General features: G+C 39.5%; 1 protein-coding gene across 1 annotated transcript in view; it reads right to left on the bottom strand.

Moving 5' to 3' along the window:
* Positions 1 to 21,900, bottom strand: part of LOC139856917 (1-deoxy-D-xylulose-5-phosphate synthase 2, chloroplastic-like) — a 37,612-nt gene that overhangs the window by 1,948 nt on the left and 13,764 nt on the right. The window contains exons 6-8 of the mRNA XM_071845630.1: positions 19,609 to 19,882; positions 19,221 to 19,528; positions 18,830 to 19,111 (exon numbers count right to left, since the gene is read on the bottom strand). Of these exons, the coding sequence (XP_071701731.1) occupies positions 18,830 to 19,111; positions 19,221 to 19,528; positions 19,609 to 19,882 (864 nt within the window). The remainder of the gene's footprint in view (positions 1 to 18,829; positions 19,112 to 19,220; positions 19,529 to 19,608; positions 19,883 to 21,900) is intronic.

Below are 21,900 nucleotides of genomic sequence, written 5' to 3'. Positions count from 1 at the left end.
AATCTTCCGTTCATTAAGTGGGTTAGTAATCTTGTAGAATTACTATCGGTGAGTGATCTTGTTGAATCACTTGCGTTGTTTTGGTCCTAATATCCTTACAACTGGTATCAGAGCACAAGGTTTCGTTAAGGGAACGATGGCGGAAGACGAGAAGTTTAGAATCGACCGATTCGATGGGAGAGACTTTGGCTTTTGGAAGATACAAATTGAAGATTACTTGTATCAAAAGAAGCTACACCAACCCTTGTTAGAGACCAAGCCTGAAAGCATGAACGATGCTGATTGGACGCTTTTGGATCGTCAAGCTTTGGGCGCTATTCGTCTCTCACTTGCTAAGAACGTTGCATACAACGTTGTGAATGAGAAGATGACGTTTGCTTGCTTGAAAGCACTCTCTAACATGTATGAGAAACCTACCGCTTCTAATAAGGTATTTCTCATGCGTCAATTGTTCAATACAAAGATGAAGGAAGGTACGAGTGCAACGGATCATATCAATGAATTTAATAATATCGTTTCAAGGCTTGAATCGGTAGAGATTAAGTTTGATGATGAACTAAAAGCACTAATCTTGCTTTCATCATTACCGGAAAGTTGGTCGGGTACGGTTACCGCAGTTAGTAGCTCTACGGGAACTACTAAGCTAGTGTTTGAAGGAATAAGGGATTTGATTCTTGGTGAAGATACTCGTAGGAGAAACTCGGGGGAATCGACATCCGATTCCTTGTTAAGTACAGACAACCGTGGTAGGAAATTTGATCACGGTGAAAAGAAGGGTAGAAAGAAGTCTAAGAAGAGGTATCCATGGAAAGATAGAAGTGAAGCTGTTTGTTGGGGTTGCAATCAAAAAGGACACTTTCAAAGGAATTGTAAAAATGGTCCGGCGAAGGGTGTGAACTTGACCGAGGAAGAAAGTGATGATGCACTTTTATGTAGTGTTGAAAATTCTATGGAGTCTTGGATTTTGGATTCGGGAGCTTCGTTTCATGCTACTCATGTCAAAAGCATGATGAAGAATTTTCGTTCATATCAAGGCAATGTGAGATTAGCGGACGACAAACAACTCAATATAGAGGGCATTGGAGATGTTGTATTGAAGACTACTCTTGGCTCTAATTGGACCTTGAAAAACGTAAGGTACATTCCTAAATTAAAAAGGAAACTTATTTCGATTGGTCAATTAGATGATGAAGGTAACGCGGTTACTTTTGAAAATCGCCAATGGAAGGTGGTTAAGGGTAGTTGTGTAGTGGCTCGTGGACATAAAAGGGGAACTCTTTATATGGTTGAAGTGTTTGATGAAGACACGGTGGTTGCTATGATTAATGTTGAGTCCGAATCAACTCTATGGCACCGAAGACTCGGGCATATGAGTGAGAAGGGTATGAAGATGCTTGTTTCGAGTGGGAGAATTCCAGATTTGAAAAAGGTAGAACTTGGGCTTTGCGAACCATGTGTATATGGGAAGCAAAAGAAGGTGACTTTTGGGAAATCGGGAAATGCTCCTAATTTGGAGAAATTGAAGCTTGTTCATACGGATGTGTTTGGTCCAACCAATGTAGAATCACATGGAGGTTCTCGCTATTATGTCACCTTCATTGACGACTCCACTCGAAAGGTATGGGTTTATTTTCTTAAAGCTAAATCCGATGTATTTAATACTTTTGTGAAGTGGAAAGCTATGGTAGAAAATGAGACTAATTTGAAAGTCAAGTGCTTGAAGGATAATGGAGGAGAATATGGTAGTCTTGAGTTTAAAGACCATTTTGCAAAGCTCGGTATTAGAATGTTGAAAACAGTACCGGAAACACCGCAACACAATGGGGTCGCCGAACGTATGAATCGTACGTTAAATGAAAGGGCTAAGAGTATGAGACTACATGCCGGTTTGCCTAAGATGTTTTGGGCAGATGCGGTTAATACGGTGGCTTATTTGATAAACAGGGGACCCTCAACATCGTTGGGTTTCCGAATTTCCGAGGAAGAATGGCAAGGTAAGAAGGTGAGTTATAATCACCTTAGGATCTTTGGGTGTAATGCTTATGTGAAGACCAAAGATGCGGATAGAGACAAGCTTGAAGCTAAGTCAAAGAAGTGTATTTTCGTAGGCTACGGGTCGGATGAAATGGGTTATCGTTGTTGGGATAACGAGGCTAGAAAAGTGATTCGTTTTCGTGATGTTACCTTTGATGAAGATTCGGTTTATGGCAAACCGGAAACGGGGAGTCCTAAACCGGGTCATGTTACTTTTGATGATGTTTCTATTGATGATCTTGCAGGTTCTAGTGGGAGTACGGGTAACAATGAATTGCCAATTAACGGTGAGGCATCATAAAATGCTAATGATGGAAATGATTCAGAAAGCGGTGATGATTCCGAACATAGTGCGAGTTCTAGTGATGAGGAGGACACAAATGAAACCGGTCCAACCATTTCGGTTGCTCCTACACTAAGATGGTCGACTAGAGTGCCCAAACCTAATCCTAGGTATTCTCCATCAGCAAACTACTTGCTCTATACCGAGAATGGTGAACCCGAAAGTTACTTTGAGGCAAGGAAGACAAAAGAATTCATACAATGGGAGCTTGCCATGAAAGAAGAGATGGGGTCACTTGAGAAGAATAAAACTTGGTCACTAGTGAAGTTACATCATGATAAAAGGGCGTTGCAAAGTAAATGGGTGTATCGAATCAATAATAAGTTGGATGGCAAGAAAAGGTACAAGGCTCGTTTGGTGCTTAAAGGCTTTCAACAAAAGAAAGGAGTTGACTACCAAGAGATATTTTCACCGGTGGTGAAGATGACTACCATTTGTTTGGTACTTTCTATGGTTGCATCTGAGGACTTACATGTAGAGCAACTAGATGTGAAGACCGCATTCTTGCATGGTGATCTTGTTGAAGAGATCTACAAGAGGCAACCCGAGGGCTTTGAGGTAAAGGGTAAAGAGAAGTGGGTTTGTAAGCTAAAGAAAAGTTTGTATGGATTGAAGCAAGCACCTCGGCAATGGTACTTAAAGTTTGATGATTTTATGAAGAAGTTTGGTTTCTTAAGATGTGAAGCGGATCACTGTTGCTACTTGAAGAAACTCAAGTCTTCTTATATAATCTTATTGTTGTATGTTGATGACATGTTACTTGCAGGTTCCAACATGTCCGAAATTAACAAGTTGAAGGGATTACTTTCCCGTGAATTCGAGATGAAAGATCTTGGTAGTGCTACGCAAATACTTGGCATGAGTATTGTGCATGATCATGTGAAAGGTACTCTATACTTGTCTCAATCCAAATATATTGAGAAAGTAGTAGAGAGGTTTAATATGGAGAATTCAAAGGCTCGTTCTATGCCTTTGGGTAGCACGATTAAGTTATCAAAAAGTCAATCACCAAAGACGGTAAAAGACAAAACGGATATGGAAAAGGTTCCATATGCATCAGCCGTGGGTAGTATTATGTATGCCATGGTTTGTACAAGACCCGATATTGCTCAAGCAGTGGGAGTTGTAAGTCGTTATATGTCTAATCCGGGGAAAGAGCATTGGGAAGCGGTCAAATGGTTGCTTCGTTATTTGAAAGGTACTTCTAATATGGGATTGTGTTTCTCCAAAAACAATCTCATACTTAGGGGTTATGCGGATGCTGATTTGGGTGGATGTGATGATTCGGGGAAAAGCACTACGGGTTATGTTTTCATAATAGGGAAGACGGCGGTTAGTTGGATGTCTCGACTACAAAAGAGTGTTGCTTTATCAACCACCGAAGCCGAATATATGGCTATTGCAGAAGCTTCTAAAGAGCTTGTTTGGTTGAAAAACTTCTTAGGTGAGTTGGGTAAAAGACAAAACTATTGCGTCTTGAATTGTGATAATCAAAGTGCGATTCATCTTCTGAAGAATCCGGTGTTTCATAGTCGTACGAAACACATCAAGATAAGGTATCATTTTATTCGACAACATATAAATGATGGTACTTTATTATTGGAGAAAATTCTTGGTACGAAGAATCCTGCAGATATGTTTACTAAGGTTGTTACGACAGAAAAATTGAGGTTTTGCATTACCTCAATTGGTCTTCTAATGAATTGATGAGAGAAGACCCCAACTAGAGGATTAGAGAGTTAATGTTTCAATTCTAACAAGTAGTGTTGAAGACCTTGTATCGAAAGTCTGCTCATCCGAAGTATGTGTTGAGTGTGCGTGTCCCAAATGGAGTTTGGCGGTATAATGGTGGTTTAACATTCTTGGTTAGATCGTTGATATTTTGGGTTGACAAAGGTTGGGTTTGTTCATAGTCTCCAAGTGGGAGATTGTTGGAGATATGGAGAACTTTAAACAATTAGAGGGAAGATTCCAGGAAACTCACACGAAACTTCCACGAAGTTGTTAGGAAACTCACATGTAGCTTCCACGAAGTCGTTAGGAAACTCACATGTAGCTTCCACGAAGCTGTGAGGAAATTGTAAGACCCTAATCTTCATTGTACAGCAGAGTATATAGAGTACATAAAGTGTGGGAATGATTGTGCAGTTAAACAGAAGTCAGAGAGCAATCTGAGCATAGTGCGCGCCGCGCACACCAAAGGGAGCACGCCGCGCACTCCCTACTGTAGCCGGGTTTTTGCTGTTTTAATGAGATATTTTGATGGAAAATTTGGTAATTTCACTTGTGGACGAGTTAAAGGCCAGTTGGTCAGTTGTGGAGTATCATTAACTCCATTATCAACAACCTTATCCCCTTTACTTAAATTTTAGAGTGAGAGTGTGATTCTTGAGTGAGAAAGCTTAAATCTAAGGGGAAGAAGTTGTTCTCGGACCAAAGTGCGGGTATTAAAGTTGTTCATCCCCTCTCTAGCTCCGTTGTGGTTGTAGTGGTATGTTCTAACTTTAATTTCCTTACTTTGATTTTGTGTAAGGGTTAGGGTTAGGGTTTGGGTAAATGAAGAACATAAAACCCATATTTGGTGATTTTGGGTGTTCTTGGGTAAGATGGAGTCATGAAGACTCATTGGTAACTAACCTAGGGTTTCAAAGTGGTAATTGATGTTTATGAGTCCTAATTGGTTAGTTAATTACTAGCACACCTAGTTAATTAGTAAATGGGTGTTAGATGGGTTAGTAGATAACCCGAAATGGATATGTTGACTTTAAATTAGTCAAAGGGCTAATGATTGACCTAATTGGGAAATATGGGTATGAAATACCCTAATTGTGTAATGGTTAGTGTTGTTGGACCTTAATCACTAGCTTTTAAGTGATTAATGATGGTCTTGACCCCTAAAGGGCGGTTTTGGTGAAAATGGGGCATTTAATGCATTTAAGTCATTAAATGCACATGAGTGAAGTGTTGGTATTTAGTCCAACAAGTTTGTTTGTTGATCGAGTACTTATATTATTAGGTACCTTGCTTTGAAGCTTGTGGAGGTATAAATCGTCACCAAATCATTAAGGTGAGTGGAATGATTATATGCATATGTATGTAAGGTATTTATTTGTATGCTATGGTATGAACCAAAGAGCCGGTAGTGCCATAGTATGTGCGAGCGTGCTATGATGTGAACCAAAGAGCCGGTAGCTTCATAGTACGTGTGTTATAGTGTGAACCAAAGAGCCGGTAGCGCTATAGCACGATTTGTTAGGGTGTGAACCAAAGAGCCGGTAGCACCTTAGCGTTGTTAGAGTGTGAACCAAAGAGCCGGTAGCACTCTAGCGTGAGTATGACTCGAGTTGTGATGTGAACCAAAGAGCCTGTAGCATCATGACAAATGCGTACGGTGTGAACCAAAGAGCCGGTAGCACCATGACGCGAGAATGGTTAACCATGGTTGTGTATTTTGTTTTGTAGCATATTATATTATGTCGATTATATGTTATTGATTACGCTAGTAGCGATTTGTTGGAGATTATTAGCTTTGTACTTGAGATGGTATGCTAATTGTATTGCTAGCGTGTATGCGGTATATGTGTAAGTGATTGCAAGTAGGTATGTTATATATATGGGTATAATTATTGCATTCACTAAGCTTTGCTTACCCTCTCGTTGTTTATCTTTTTATAGGCTCCGGCGTCGACAAAGGTAAGGGCCTTCGATTGGATTAGAGATCCCGCTTGTTGTTTAGGGGACGCTTTTGGGATGTGATAGCTTTTGGAGTATGACCAAGATATGGGTAGTTTAACCCCAAACACCATGCTCATAGTGTCGTTTGGAATTTAAACTAGTGTGGTTGAAACTCGGACTTTCGTATGAAACTCGTAAAACGGCCGATGTGGGCCCCGTTTTGTAAAACTCGTTTTATGTTTGAATCGTATGAGTTTTTCATATTAGAACATGTTGTGTAAAGCGTTTCGTCTAAATATGTCGGGAAGTGGGAGATCTTTATTCGAAAAATTGAAAATTTGGACAGAACTGAAAATAGGCCTGTGCGCGCAGCGCACCCTGAGGTGGTGCGCGTGGCGCACTCCCCTGTAAAAAAAAAATTTTATTTTATGCGTGTTCGATTGTATATTGGGTTGGGTCGTTACAAGTGGTATCAGAGCATGGTCTAAGGGATTTAGGCGACTTGAGATAGGTGCCTAGACTTAGATTTATTTGTGTATGCGCTTTACGCGGGACTTGTAGGAGACGGGTCGGACCGGGAGTTGATTAGTGCTTAGGTTTATGTGAACTAACCTTGCGCTAATTGTTTTGAGTTGTGTTAGCAATCATCAAGCAAGATAGACGTTGTACTAGCAAGTTAATGCGACGTGCTCGCGTAACAATGATTAGCTACCATTGTTACGAGTTCAAATCGTGTCAAACAAGCAATGTACGACGATTGTTGAGCAAGATGGGGTAGTGTGGTGTATATGTATATACATATGTGTTAAGTTTTCTCGTTCGTTGCTTAACCTTTTCCGTTTTATAGTATGAAGACGAGAAACGGACCCGAGACAAATGAAGGGGGTTCGAGCGAGGATGCTGAGTTTACGGCCAAGGTTGAGGCCATTATGCAAAGGCGTCATGAGGCCTTCTTAGAGGATGTTAAGAAGATGTTCTTAGATTCGATTAACGAGCAAGTAGTCAATCTAGTCAAGAAACAAGTTAAGATTGTTCTTAAAGAGGATAAAGTGGGAAGACGAGACTTCCACTATAAAAACTTCAAAGATGCTCAACCTCCCACCTTTGAAGGTGAACGAGACCCTCTAAAGAGTGCTCGATGGATCTCCGATATGGAGGAGGCTTTCCGTACTAGTGAGTGCCCTCTCGATAAAAAGACGAGGTTTGGTAGTAGCATGATGAGGGGTGATGCCAAGTTGTGGTGGGATGCGAAAATCCGACTTTATGGCGAAGAACAAAGTATGAGTTTGACGTGGGACGAGTTTAAAGAGGAATTTTTCAGGGAGTACCGAACTTCGGCCGATCTTTCAAAGCTTAAGGACGAGTTACGTACTTTAAGGCAAGGGTCAATGGACTTGAACACTCTCAAGTCCACTTTCTTATCAAAGACCCAATTTTGCCCGGAGTATGACGGGAACGATCACATGTTGAAAGAAGATTTCTACCGAACCTTGAATGATAACTATCAAGAAAGGATTAGTAGGAATTCGGCGAAGACTTTTGATGAGCTATTTGACATCGCTAAGGGTTTTGAGTCGCTTGCTCCAAGAAAGAGTGACTTCACCTTTGGCAAACGAAAATTTGAAGCTACTAGCCACTCGAACAAGAAGAACAAGAGTGTGACTGAGAGCGTCGGTAGTGCGAAAAAGGGGGCTTCTAAGAGTTTTGGGCCCACGTGCTACAATTGTGGTCGACAAGGGCACTTGGCCCGTGATTGTACGAACTCATCTTCCAACAAAATCGTTTGTTTTAATTGTAATAAAGAGGGGCACAAGAGGCCGGAGTGTCCCGAATTGCGCAACGATAATGTTAAGCGATTAGAGAAGGCGGCGGGTACGGCTAGGAGTCGAAATTATTTGATGACCAATGAGGAGGCCAAGCAATCTAGCGATGTTGTCTTAGGTACTTTCATGGTTGATTCAAATCCGGTAAGGATACTCTTTGATAGTGGTGCAAACTTGTCGTTTGTGTCACCAAAATTTGTGCCTAAACTTAATAAGCCGTTAACTAAGTTAAGTCATCCGGTAGAAGTTGAAATAGCGGATGGCAAGACGGTGCTAGTGGTTGATGTGTGTAAAAATTGTAATGTTGTGTTTGGTGTCGAAAATTTTGAAATCGACCTCATCCCGATGACTTTGGGTGATTTTGATATCGTTGTTGGTATGGATTGGCTCGATCATAATAGAGCCGATATTGCATGCCATGAAAAATCTATTCGAGTGAAGACCCTTAGTGGGGGAGAGTTAATTATTCATGGCGATAAACGAAGAAGACTTGTGCCGATATGCACTTTTGCACGGGCACGTCGTTTTCTGGTTGGTGGTGGCATGGCTTTTCTTGCCCATGTTGTTGATACTCGTGATGAGCCACCACCCATTCGTGAAATTCTGGTGGTGAATGAATTTGAAGACGTTTTTTCGGATGAGTTACCGGGTGTTCCGGCGGAAAGACAAGTTGAATTTCGCATTGAGTTGGTTCCGGGGGCTACCCCCATTGTTAAAACTCCTTTTCGTTTAGCACCAACGAAAATGCAAGAGTTGTTAAATCAAACCCAAGAGTTTCTTGAGAAGGGTTTCATTCGACCGAGTGCTTCGCCATGGGGCGCTCCGGTTTTATTTGTGAAGAAGAAGGATGGTAGTATGCGGATGTGCATCGATTACCGGGAGTTGAATAAAGTGACGATCAAGAATCGTTATCCATTGCCTAGGATTGACGATTTGTTCGACCAACTCCAAGGTGCAACGTATTTCTCTAAAATCGACCTACGGTCCGGCTATCACCAAATGCGGGTCCGTGAGGAAGACATCGAGAAAACGGCTTTTCGAACGCGTTATGGGCATTTTAAATTCGTAGTTATGCCTTTTGGTCTTACGAATGCACCGGCGGCATTCATGGATCTTATGAACCGAGTGTGCCAACCTATGTTGGACAAGTCGGTAATTGTGTTCATTAACGACATACTTGTCTATTCGAAGAGTATGAAGGAACATGAACATCATTTGCGGAGTGTGTTAAAGACGTTGCAGAAGGAGAAGTTGTATGCTAAATTCTCCAAATGTGAATTTTGGCTAAGGGAAGTTCAGTTCCTTGGCCACATTGTGAACGAAAATGGTATTCAAGTAGATCCGGGGAAGATAGAGACGGTAAAGAGTTGGGGACGACCGACTACGCCTACGGAAATCCGAAGTTTTCTCGGATTGGCCGGTTATTATCGTCGTTTTATCCAAGACTTTTCTAAGATCGCTTCTCCATTGACGAAGTTAACGAGAAAGAATGCGAGTTTTAATTGGGAGAACGAGCAAGAAATTGCTTTTCGATTGTTAAAAGAGAAGTTATGTCAAGCTCCGGTGTTAGTGTTGCCGGAAGGTGTGGAAGACATGACGGTTTATTGTGATGCTTCTTTAAATGGGCTCGGGTGTGTTCTAATGCAAAGAGGTAAAGTCATCGCTTATGCCTCTCGACAATTAAAGGAACACGAGACGAGATATCCGACTCATGATCTTGAGTTGGCGGCGGTTGTTCATGCGTTGAAAATTTGGCACCATTACTTGTATGGTGTCAAGTGTACAATTTATTCGGATCACAAGAGTTTGAAACATCTTTTTGATCAAAGAGATTTGAATTATCGTCAACGTAGATGGATGGATGTGGTGAAAGACTACGATTGTGAGATACTTTATCATCCGGGCAAGGCGAATGTGGTCGCGGATGCGTTAAGTCGAAAGAGTCATCACCCGGCGTTACGATTGGGATTGTTACGTATGATTATTACTAACGATTTTCTTGAAAAACTTGGTGTGATTCAAATTGAAGCTTACGTTCACAACAAGCATGCGGAACGAATTGTGGGGCAATCGGAATTTATTACTATGGGTTCGCGTGGTTTGTTGTCTTTTCAAGGAAGAGTGTGGGTGCATAAGATGGGGGATTATCGACGAGTGCTACTTGATGAAGCACATAAGTCAAAGTATTCCATTCATCCGGGCGCGACGAAAATGTATCTTGATTTGAGAAAAGATTATTGGTGGCCGGGCATGAAACGTGATGTTGTAAAGTATGTTGAGCAATGCGTCACGTGTTTGCAAGTTAAGGCTGAGCACCAAAAGCCGTATGGTAAGTTACAACCGTTAGAAATCCCGAAATGGAAATGGGAGCACATTACCATGGATTTCATCACAAAGTTACCTAAAACGGCGAGAACCCAATTTGATTCGATTTGGGTGATAGTTGATCGATTGACGAAAAGTGGCTTGTTTCTTCCCATTCGGGAAGCAATATCATCAGAGACTTTTGCTAAATTGTTTATCAAAGAGGTAGTCGCTCGACATGGGGTTCCTATATCTATTATTTCGGATCGAGATACTCGTTTTACATCTCGATTTTGGAAAAAGTTTCATGAGGATATGGGTACACAATTGAAATTGAGCACGGCGTATCATCCTCAAACGGACGGTCAAACCGAACGTACGAATCAAACATTGGAGGACATGTTGCGGGCGTGTATTATTGATTTCGGTGGTAGTTGGGATGAGCACTTACCTTTGGTGGAATTCTCGTACAATAATAGTTATCATACTAGTATCGGGATGCCACCTTACGAGATGCTTTATGGGCGGAGGTGTCGAACTCCGATTTGTTGGGGTGAAATTGGCCAAAAGGAAATCGGGAGTACCGATTTGGTCTTAGAAACGAATAGCAAGATTGATATGATTCGGGATCATTTGAAAAAGGCTCAAGATAGACAAAAGTCGTATGCTGACAAACGTAGGCGAATGATCGAATTTCAAGAAGGTGACATGGTGATGCTTAAGGTTTCGCCATGGAAAGGTGTTATTCGGTTTCGAAAACGGGGAAAGTTAGCTCCTCGGTTTATTGGGCCATTTAAGGTTTTAGCTCGTGTTGGTGAAGTCGCGTATTGTTTGGAATTACCCGAAGAGCTTGCGAGGATTCATAATACATTTCATGTTTCCCATCTCCGTAAGTGTCTTGCGGATGATTCATCATGGGTGCCGTTAGACGAAATTGAGCTAAACAATAAGTTAGAGTATATTGAGGAGCCGATTGCCATACTCGATGAGAAGGTCAAAAGGTTGAGGCATAAAGAGGTTAGGACTTTTAAAGTTCAATGGCGTCGTAGTAAGGGTTCCGAGTTTACTTGGGAGCCCGAAGAATTCGTGTTGGTTTATCTTCCCTCTTGTAATGCGGCTTGGATCGCGAGGACGCGCTCCGATTCAAGTGGGGGAGAGTTGTAAGACCCTAATCTTCATTGTACAACAGAGTATATAGAGTACATAAAGTGTGGGAATGATTGTGCAGTTAAATAGAAGTCAGAGAGCAATCTGAGCTTAGTGCGCGCCGCGCACACCAAAGGGAGCGCGCCGCGTACTCCCTACTGTAGCCGGGTTTTTGCTGTTTTAATGAGATATTTTGATGGGCAATTTGGTAATTTCACTTGTGGACGAGTTAAAGGCAGTTGGTCAGTTGTGGAGTATCATTAACTCCATTATCAACAACCTTATCCCCTTTACTTAAATTTTAGAGTGAGAGTGTGATTCTTGAGTGAGAAAGCTTAAATCTAAGGGGAATAAGTTGTTCTCGGACCAAAGTGCGGGTATTAAAGTTGTTCATCCCCTCTCTAGCTCCGTTGTGGTTGTAGTGGTATGTTCTAACTTAAATTTCCTTACTTTGATTTTGTGTAAGGGTTAGGGTTTGGGTAAATGAAGAACATAAAACCCATATTTGGTGATTTTGGGTGTTCTTGGGTAAGATGGAATCATGAAGACTCATTGGTAACTAACCTAGGGTTTCAAAGTGGTAATTGATGTTTATGAGTCCTAATTGGTTAGTTAATTACTAGCACACCTAGTTAATTAGTAAATGGGTGTTAGATGGGTTAGTAGATAACCCGAAAATGGATATGTTGACTTTAAATTAGTCAAAGGGCTAATGATTGACCTAATTGGGAAATATGGGTATGAAATACCCTAATTGTGTAATGGTTAGTGTTGTTGGACCTTAATCACTAGCTTTTAAGTGATTAATGATGGTCTTGACCCCTAAAGGGCGGTTTTGGTGAAAATGGGGCATTTAATGCATTTAAGTCATTAAATGCACATGAGTGAAGTGTTGGTATTTAGTCCAACAAGTTGGTTTGTTGATCGAGTACTTATATTATTAGGTACCTTGCTTTGAAGCTTGTGGAGGTATAAATCGTCACCAAATCGTTAAGGTGAGTGGAATGATTATATGCATATGTATGTAAGGTATTTATTTGTATGCTATGGTATGAACCAAAGAGCCGGTAGTGCCATAGTATGTGCGAGCGTGCTATGATGTGAACCAAAGAGCCGGTAGCTTCATAGTACGTGTGTTATAGTGTGAACCAAAGAGCCGGTAGCGCTATAGCACGATTTGTTAGGGTGTGAACCAAAGAGCCGGTAGCACCTTAGCGTTGTTAGAGTGTGAACCAAAGAGCCGGTAGCACTCTAGCGTGAGTATGACTCGAGTTGTGATGTGAACCAAAGAGCCGGTAGCATCATGACAAATGCGTATGGTGTGAACCAAAGAGCCGGTTGCACCATGACGCGAGAATGGTTAACCATGGTTGTGTATTTTGTTTTGTAGCATATTATATTATGTCGATTATATGTTATTGATTATGCTAGTAGCGATTTGTTGGAGATTATTAGCTTTGTACTTGAGATGGTATGCTAATTGTATTGCTAGCGTGTATGCGGTATATGTGTAAGTGATTGCAAGTAGGTATGTTATATATATATGGGTATAATTATTGCATTCACTAAGCTTTGCATACCCTCTCGTTGTTTATCTTTTTATAGGCTCCGGCGTCGACAAAGGTAAGGGCCTTCGATTGGATTAGAGATCCCGCTTGTTGTTTAGGGGACGCTTTTGGGATGTGATAGCTTTTGGAGTATGACCAAGATATGGGTAGTTTAACCCCAAACACCATGCTCATAGTGTCGTTTGGAATTTAAACTAGTGTGGTTGAAACTCGGACTTTCGTATGAAACTCGTAAAACGGCCGATGTGGGCCCCGTTTTGTAAAACTCGTTTTATGTTTGAATCGTATGAGTTTTTCATATTAGAACATGTTGTGTAAAGCGTTTCGTCTAAATATGTCGGGAAGTGGGAGATCTTTATTCGAAAAATTGAAAATTTGGACAGAACTGAAAATAGGCCTGTGCGCGCCGCGCACCCTGAGGTGGTGCGCGTGGCGCACTCCCCTGTAATTTTTTATTTTATTTTATGCATGTTCGATTGTATATTGGGTTGGGTCGTTACAGAAATTCACATGTAGCTTCCACGAAGCTGTCAGAAAACTCACATGAAGCTTCAAGGAATTGTTTTTAGCTTACTCCTTAAACCATTCTATAAATAGACCCTCTTGTAACTCATTGTAAACACACCACAAATATTCAGTAAATACATTCTCTAGTTGGTCCTTGTACTAAAGCAATCACAACGATTGCATATAACCACGTTATCTCTTGTGTCAATTTACATTTCTTGCATTTATAATGTTTCGTTCATTAAGTGGGTTAGTAATCTTGTAGAATTACTATCGGTGAGTGATCTTGTTGAATCACTTGCGTTGTTTTGGGTCCTAATATCCTTACAAATGAGATTGTGATTTTTGAGGAGGATTATTTGGTAGAAAGTAGTTTGAAATGGGATCTAACTGTCTGTGGCTACTTTGTGGGCTATAACATGCCTTACAATGTTTTACAGTACAATTTAAGGCATATGTGGGAAAAATTTGGGTTGAAGGACATTATCATGGATAGCAACCAGATGTGTTACTTTAAGTTCAACAACTCTGATGGTATGAATCAAGTAATAGAACAAAGTCCATGGATGGTTAGTGGTAGACCAATGTTGGTTTATAAGTGGAGTCCTGATGTATGCATTGAGAAGACTGACCCTGAAAAGGTTCCTGTTTGGGTCAAGTTAACTAACATACCTCTTGAGGCATGGAACGTGAAAGGTGTTAGCTTAATAGCTAGCAGGTTGGGGAAGCCTTTAGTTATGGATAATGTTACTCCCAACATGTGTCACAAAGGTGCAGGAAGAGCTGGTTTTACAAGAGTAATGGTGGAAATTGATGCTGCCAAAGGGTTTGCTGATACTGTTGAGATACAATATCAAGATAAGATGAAAAATGTGAAGGGTAGCAAAACTGTTCATGTTGAATATCCATGGAAGCCAAGTATGTGTTTACATTGTCTAGTGTTTGGCCACATCCATGGGGCATGTAAGATAAGACCAAGGACCAAAGAGGAGTTGGAACCTAAAAAGGTGGTCAACAATGATAGGAAAGACACTGAAGGGTATGAACAGGTCAGGACTAAGCATGTAACATTTAAAAGGAACACACAAAAGAATGGCATAAGGACTGAATACAGACAGAAAGTGAATCTCGTGGAGAATAGTGAACCAAAAAAGGCATGGAAATTAGGTGAAGAAGCATCAGCAGCTTTTAGGCAAAGTGCTAATAAGTATGCCATTCTTTCTGAGGAGGATACTGATGAGATGTTGAATGATCCTCTAATTGATAATCGTTTAATAGTTGACAAATACATAAAGGATAATGTGCAACCTTCAGCAGATGTCACAAAGAAATGGTCCTATGATATGGTGCACTATTTTAAGATCCAATGGGAAGCTAAGTGTAGGCAAAAATTAATGATTGGTGAGGATGATGATGATGATGTTATAGTCACAAATGGAACGTAGGCTGGGGATATAGGTGCCAATGTGATGGAGGGTTTAGACCCTGGCATATTGGCATAAGTGTTGGTCTGATTTTATCATGGAGTTCAAAATAGCTACTTGGAATATAAGGGGGATGAATACTGAAGATAAACAGAAAGAATTTAAGTTGTTTATAAAGAATGAAAAACTGCATATGTGTGCAGCCCTAGAAACTCATCTTAAACAGTCATCCATTGCAAGGGCTTGCAAGGGCTTGTAGTAATGTGTTTGAAAAATGGGATTGGGCTTCTAATGTGACACATAGTCCTAATAGTTGTAGAATTGTATTGGGTTGGAATTCTGACAAAGTTAAAGTCATGATTTTACATACTGATAGACAAGTTTTGCATTGTCAAGTGGAACCCATTGATCAAAAAACAAAATTCTTTTGGAGCATTGTGTATGCCAGCGATAATGGTAGGGAGAGGAGAGCTTTATGGAAAGATTTAGTGGCTCAAAAAAGGATTACAACTCAACATCCTTGGGTGATTCTTGGTGATTTTAATGTTACTAAGAAACTTGATGAGCACACAGCTGGTGGATATTTTATTACTCAAGATATGAATGAATTTATTGATTGTGTTAATAATATTGAGATGGGGGATATTGGAAGTTCTGGGTTTCACTTCACTTGGACTAAGTCATTACAAAATTCAAACTGTGGTGTTCTAAAAAAGTTAGATAGAATCCTGATAAATGATGAATTTATGGTACAATATCCTGAAGCATATGGGCTGTTCTTGCATTATCTTGTCTCTGACCACAGCCCTGCTGTTTTGGGTTTCCCAAATGTTTTAAAGCACAAGTCAAGGGCATTTAGATTCATGAACTACACAGCAGATAAAGCAGGTTTTATACCTATGGTGGAACAGGGATGGGCATACCATGTGGAGGGATGTCATATGTATAAAGTTGTCAAAAAGCTAAAGCACCTTAAAAGAGATCTAAACAAGTTAAATTGGGAGCATGGGAATATTTTTAAAAAAGTAAATGTATTGAGAGGCAAGCTGCAAGAAGCCCAAAAGAAGGTTGATGACGACCCTTTCAACTCTCGATTAAGGATACGTGCATCTAGTATTCTGAAAGATTATGATGAAGCTAAGAAAGATGAAGTAAAAATCCTGCAGCAACAAGCTAGAATCAAGTGGCTAACTGATGGGGATAAAAATACAAGCTTTTATCATGGTATCTTAAGAAGTAGAACACAAAAGAATAAGGTTGATAGCATATGTGATGAAGCCGGTATAAGGTATTATGGGGACCAAGTTGCTGAACAATTAGTCAAACATTTTCAACAATTTTTGGTGTGGCTGATTCTGTTAAACCTTTGGAAGATTTAAGGGATATATTCTCAATAAAACTGTCCAGTGAGGATGCTCTAAGTATGGTTGCAGATGTTACTGATCAGGAAATTAAAGATGCACTATTTGATATTGATAGTAACAAGGCTGCAGGGCCAGATGGTTACTCTTCACTTTTCTTCAAGAAAGCATGACATGTTATTGGTTCTGATATATGTCTTGCTATTAAAAGTTTTTAAAAAATGGAAAGTTACTTGGTGAAGTGAATGCTACACTAATTGCTTTAGTACCTAAGTTGTACACTCCTAATAAAGTGTCGGATTTTAGGCCATTAGCCTGTTGCAATGTCATTTATAAGTGTATCAGCAAAATCCTCACCAATAGAATTAAAGATGGGCTTCACAAGGTGGTCAACATTAACTAGAGTGCTTTTATTCCTGGTAGACATATTCAAGACAATGTGCTGATCACACAAGAATTACTAAGAGGGTATAACAGATCCAGTGGCCCTAAAAGGTGTGCATTAAAAATTGACATACAAAAAGCATACGACACTGTTAGTTGGGAGTTTCTTGAAAAGGTTTTGAACAATTTTGGATTTCATAGAAGATGGTTAGGTGGATTATGACTTGTATCACCTCATCCAGGTTTTCTATCTGTGTAAATGGTGATGCTCATGGGTATTTTAAAGGTGGAAGAGGGTTAAGGCAAGGTGATCTAATTTCTCCTTACCTTTTTACTCTTGTAATGGAGGTTCTATCTTTGATTATGGCTAAACATATACATGGAGATGGTAGCTTTAAGTATCACTATGGATGTAAGAGCTTGAAAATATCACATGTTTGCTTTGCTGATGATTTGATGGTATTGTGTCATGGTGATATGAACTCTGTTAAGGTTATCAAGAAGGCTCTAGATGATTTTAGTAGTGTCTCAGGTTTATACCCTAATCTTGGTAAGAGCACAATGTTCTTTGCAAATGTGGCAGATGAGGTTAAACAAAGCATTCCGCAAGTTCTTCCATTTGTTGTAGGTAAGTTGCCTATGAGGTACCTTGGTGTTCTCCTTTTAGTTAAAAGAGTGGGTATTGGTGACTGTAAATGTTTGATTGATAAAGTCAAGGCTAAGGTGCAAGGGTGGAGAAACAAAAAACTTTCCTATGCTGGTAAACTGCAACTAATTACTTATGTTCCGTCCTCAATGCAAATATACTGGACTTCAGTCTATAGTCGGCCAAATATTGTGATAAAGGAAAGAGAAAAGGTCTTAAAAGATTTCTTATGGAATCACTCTGATAATGTTAAAGGCAGACCTAAGGTGGCTTGGAAATTTATTTGTAAGCCAAAGGATCAAGGAGGTTTGGGGATTAAATCTTTAAAGAATGGAATGAGGTTTTATTAATAAAACAATTGTGAAAGATTATTGAACAAGGGGACTCTCTTTGGGCTAAATGGGTAAATGTTGTCAAATTAAAAGGGAGAAGTATTTGGCAGATTAAAGAAGAAAGTTGTGATAGTTGGGGGTGGAGGAAATTATTGTCATTAAGGGATAGAATTAAGAATCATGTATGTCATGAAATTGGTAATGGGCAGAAAATTTCTGCCTGGTTTGATAACTGGTGTACTATTGGTTGTTTAGATCAGTATATCACAAGGAGAGAGAGGTATGGAGCTAGACTAGATGACTCTTTGACTGTAGCTCAAATTATTTAAGGTAATCAGTGGGTTTGGCCTGATGAATGGAAGGTTAAATTTCCTATTTTGAACAGTATTGATGTGCCTTTGTTAAATAATAAAGAAGATAGAGTGGTTTGGATTGATAATGATGGTAACAAAGGGCAGTATAAAACTTGGCAAGTTTGGAAAGACTTGAAGGAAAATAGTCCAATTGTGGAGTGGCATCATGTAATATGGTTCCCTCAGGCTACACCTAAGCATGCTTTCCTTTTATGGATTACCATGTTGGGAAGATTAACAACACAGGATAAGTTGCAAAGTTGGTACCCTAATTTGGACCTTAAGTGTGTTCTGTGTGAGCAGTGTACTGACTCTCATGTTCACCTATTTTTTAGGTGTAATTATGCAGCTGAAGTGTGGTTGTTTTTAAAGAATAAACTTCAATTTAGAGGGCTGACAGATGATGTTTATGATATTGTGCACAGGCTAGCAGATTATCCATTTAAATCAAGCATTTGGAATGTAATTAATAGACTGGTTGTTGCTGCTGTGGTGTCTATATATGGCAGGAGAGGAATTGAAGGATTTTTAAAGGTAAAAAGAGAAAGACAATTGAATTGAAAGAGATTATTGTTCAGCATATTCGCACCAAATTGATGTCATTGAAAGTCAAAGGGAGTCAACCTGTTAAGCAAGCTGCATCAATGTGGGAGCTTAGATGGGACAGTATGCGGCTTCTGTGCAATTCTGATTATATTTAGTGGCCTAATGTAGCGCGTCATGAAAGATGGGACGGCTTTTTAGGTTGCTTTGGTATAGGTCCTTATGTCTGTGTGCATTAGCACATTGTTTGTTTAGTCTGCTGTTTGTTTGAATTTGGGCAGGTTTTCCTGTGCCTTTTGTTTGTATGCTGAATATTTTATTAATATAATTGTTTGCCTTGGAAAAAAAAATTGTACTAAAAGTAAAAAAAAAAGTGTAGAACGAACCTCGATTGGAACACCTTTGAGGTTAGGAGGAAGAGGGACTCCAACACCATTGCCTCGCGGGAACCTAAAGCAACTAGGCCGGTCATCAATGGCTGCAGCCGTAGCAACCATGTTTATAAGTTCGGCTTCATCTGATGGAGCCATGACCACCATATTTGGCAAACACGCCATGTAAGCGATGTCAAATGCTCCACAGTGTGTTGGTCCATCTGCCCCAACCAAACCAGCTCTATCCATTGCAAACCGAACCGGTAACTTTTGTAGATCAACATCATGAACCACCTAAAATTTATCATATACATATTCAGTTAGTTATAAATTAGCTGCTGGATGTTGGATCTTAATTAAGTTTAATTAGTTGTTATCCATTACTAAACAACAGCGTACTCACTTGATCATAGCCTCGTTGCAAGAACGACGAATATATAGCACAAAATGGTTTAAGACCTTCAGTTGCTAAACCTGCAGCAAAAGTAACAGCATGTTGTTCTGCAATGCCTACATCGAAACAACGCTCTGGGAACTTTTTCTGGAAATAATTTAATCCGGTCCCGCCTCCCATGGCTGCGTGTATAGCTACGACTTTGCTATCTACCTCGGCTTCTTTTATTAGTGCCTCTGCAAAGTATTGAGTGTACGAAAGTGTTGGTGCTTTTGTCTTAAACTGTTTTCCAGTTCCCACATCAAATTTCACAACACCTGAAAATATTCAGTAATCAGTAATTAGTAAACTAAATACTCATTTTAATAATAAACTAAATACTCATTTTAAAGTTTACCGTGCATTCTGTCAGCAGCTGCTTCTGCAGGAGGGTAGCCCTTTCCTTTCTCGGTCACTATATGAATCAACACGGGCCCTGGTGCAGGCATCGATTTAACTTTATCAAAAATGGTGACTAGGTCCTCAATATTGTGTCCATCTACAGGACCAATGTAGTATAGACCAAGTTCCTCAAATAAAGTTGACCCAACAGCACTAATCATACCCCTAGCATACTCGTCCACTTTCGCCGCCACTTCATGAGCTTGTGGCCCAATTTGCTTTGTAACAGTCTAATACACATATCAACACCATAATAGAGGTTACATTAATTGCTAAGTTCATAAAAAATAGATATTGGGTGTGGAAGGTATACCATCATATAGGACCCGAAATTTTGAAAAACCCTTTACTAGAGTACTTTTTCTGCAATCGATCCAAGTAGGGAAAAAATAACTTACTGTCGAAAAAGTTGTTTTCTTCTTTCGACACAAATTACTCCAAGTCAAAAGTCTTGTTTGAGAGATCTTTGAAAGAGCGATAACTTGTTTTGCTATTTATAGTGATAACTTTTTATTACGATTATGTTATAATTTAGTAGGCTTATAACTACCTTTAGTGGCTTGATTCTTGACTGTAGATTTGGAGAAAGAGACGAACGAAAAATAGGATAGATGTTGAATTCGACAACAATAACAAATATAAATTAGAAGTTGAATAATATCAACTTGTATGTGGTAGCATTGCACGTGGAGCAAAAACAAAAAGCACTAAATTTAATTAGGTTGTGATGATTGGCTTTTGACTAAGGGGTTTTGCAAAGTGGGTGTCGATAAGCACAAGAAGGGATTTTTGAGTGTTTTATATATTTTTTAGCTTATCAACTTTCTGCACCACACACACATATATATACTACATATTTATCACTGTACAACTATTTAACAAAATTGTCTATACATGTAATTTTGTAACACTCCCCCTTGAATAGCAATTTTGTTTTGTTAGAGATCAACAGTAAGTTACTGCCTCGTTAAAAACCTTGCTAAAGAAAACCCAGTGGGAAAAAAACTTTAGCTTAAGGAAAAAGAGTGCAGCATGGAGTTGACTCCCCCTCAAGTAGACATCGCTTCAGTTGTTACATCTTTTGAACATGTCTCATGCCAATGTTATGAACGTGTGTTCTGAAAATAGCAGTTGGAAGTGCTTTCGTGAAAAGATCAGCAGAGTTTTTGCTGGACTGCACATATCTCATTTCAATCTGGTTGTCCTTAATGAGATTTTGAGTGTATGAGAAGAATCTAGGAGGTATGTGTTTTGTTCGGTCACTTTTGATATACCCTTCTTTCATCTGTGCTATGCAAGCTGCATTATCTTCATAGATAGTTGTTGGACTTTTATCGCGTTCTAGTCCACAAGAATCAGTTATGAATTGTGTCATTGATCTCAACCAAAAACATTCCCGAGTAGCTTCATGTAATGCAATCACTTCAGCATGATTTGATGATGTTGCAACAAGTGTTTGTTTTTGAGAACGCCATGATATTGCGGTACCTCCATTTAGGAATACATATCCATTTTGAGATTTAGCTTTATGTGGATCAGATAAATAACCTGCATCTGCATAACCAACCAAATCTTGTTTTGATTCGTTAGAATAAAATAATCCTAAATCAGTAGTTCCTCGAAGGTATCGAAATATGTGTTTGATCCCATTCCAGTGTCTTTTGGTAGGAGCTGAGCTGAACCTTGCCAACAAATTAACTGCAAAAGAAATGTCAGGTCTTGTACAATTTGTAAGATACATAAGAGCTCCAATTGCACTAAGATATGGTACTTCTGGTCCCAGGATATCTTCATGATCTTCACAGGGACGAAATGGATCAGTGTCAACATTAAGTGATCTAACAACCATAGGAGTACTTAATGGTTTTGCCTTGTCCATATTAAAACGTTTTAAAATCTTTTCAGTATATGTTGTTTGATGTACAAGTAAACCATTAGGCATATGTTCAATTTGTAAACCAAGGCAATACTTGGTTTTTCCGAGATCTTTCATTTCAAATTCTTTCTTTAGAAGTTGAATGGCTTCATGGATCTCTTTATTTGTACCTATGATATTAAGATCATCAACATAAACAGCTATGATCACATATCCGGATGTTGTTTTCTTAATGAAAACACATGGGCAAATAAGATTATTGGTATACCCTTTGCTTATCAAGTAATCACTTAATCGTTTATACCACATGCGACCCGATTGTTTCAACCCATATAAAGACCTTTGTAACTTGATTGAGTACATTTCTTTGGG

The sequence above is a fragment of the Rutidosis leptorrhynchoides genome, chromosome 7, assembly GCF_046630445.1.
Source record: "Rutidosis leptorrhynchoides isolate AG116_Rl617_1_P2 chromosome 7, CSIRO_AGI_Rlap_v1, whole genome shotgun sequence".
NCBI classification, from domain to species: domain Eukaryota; kingdom Viridiplantae; phylum Streptophyta; class Magnoliopsida; order Asterales; family Asteraceae; genus Rutidosis; species Rutidosis leptorrhynchoides.
This window is presented reverse-complemented; position numbering and strand designations above follow the sequence as displayed.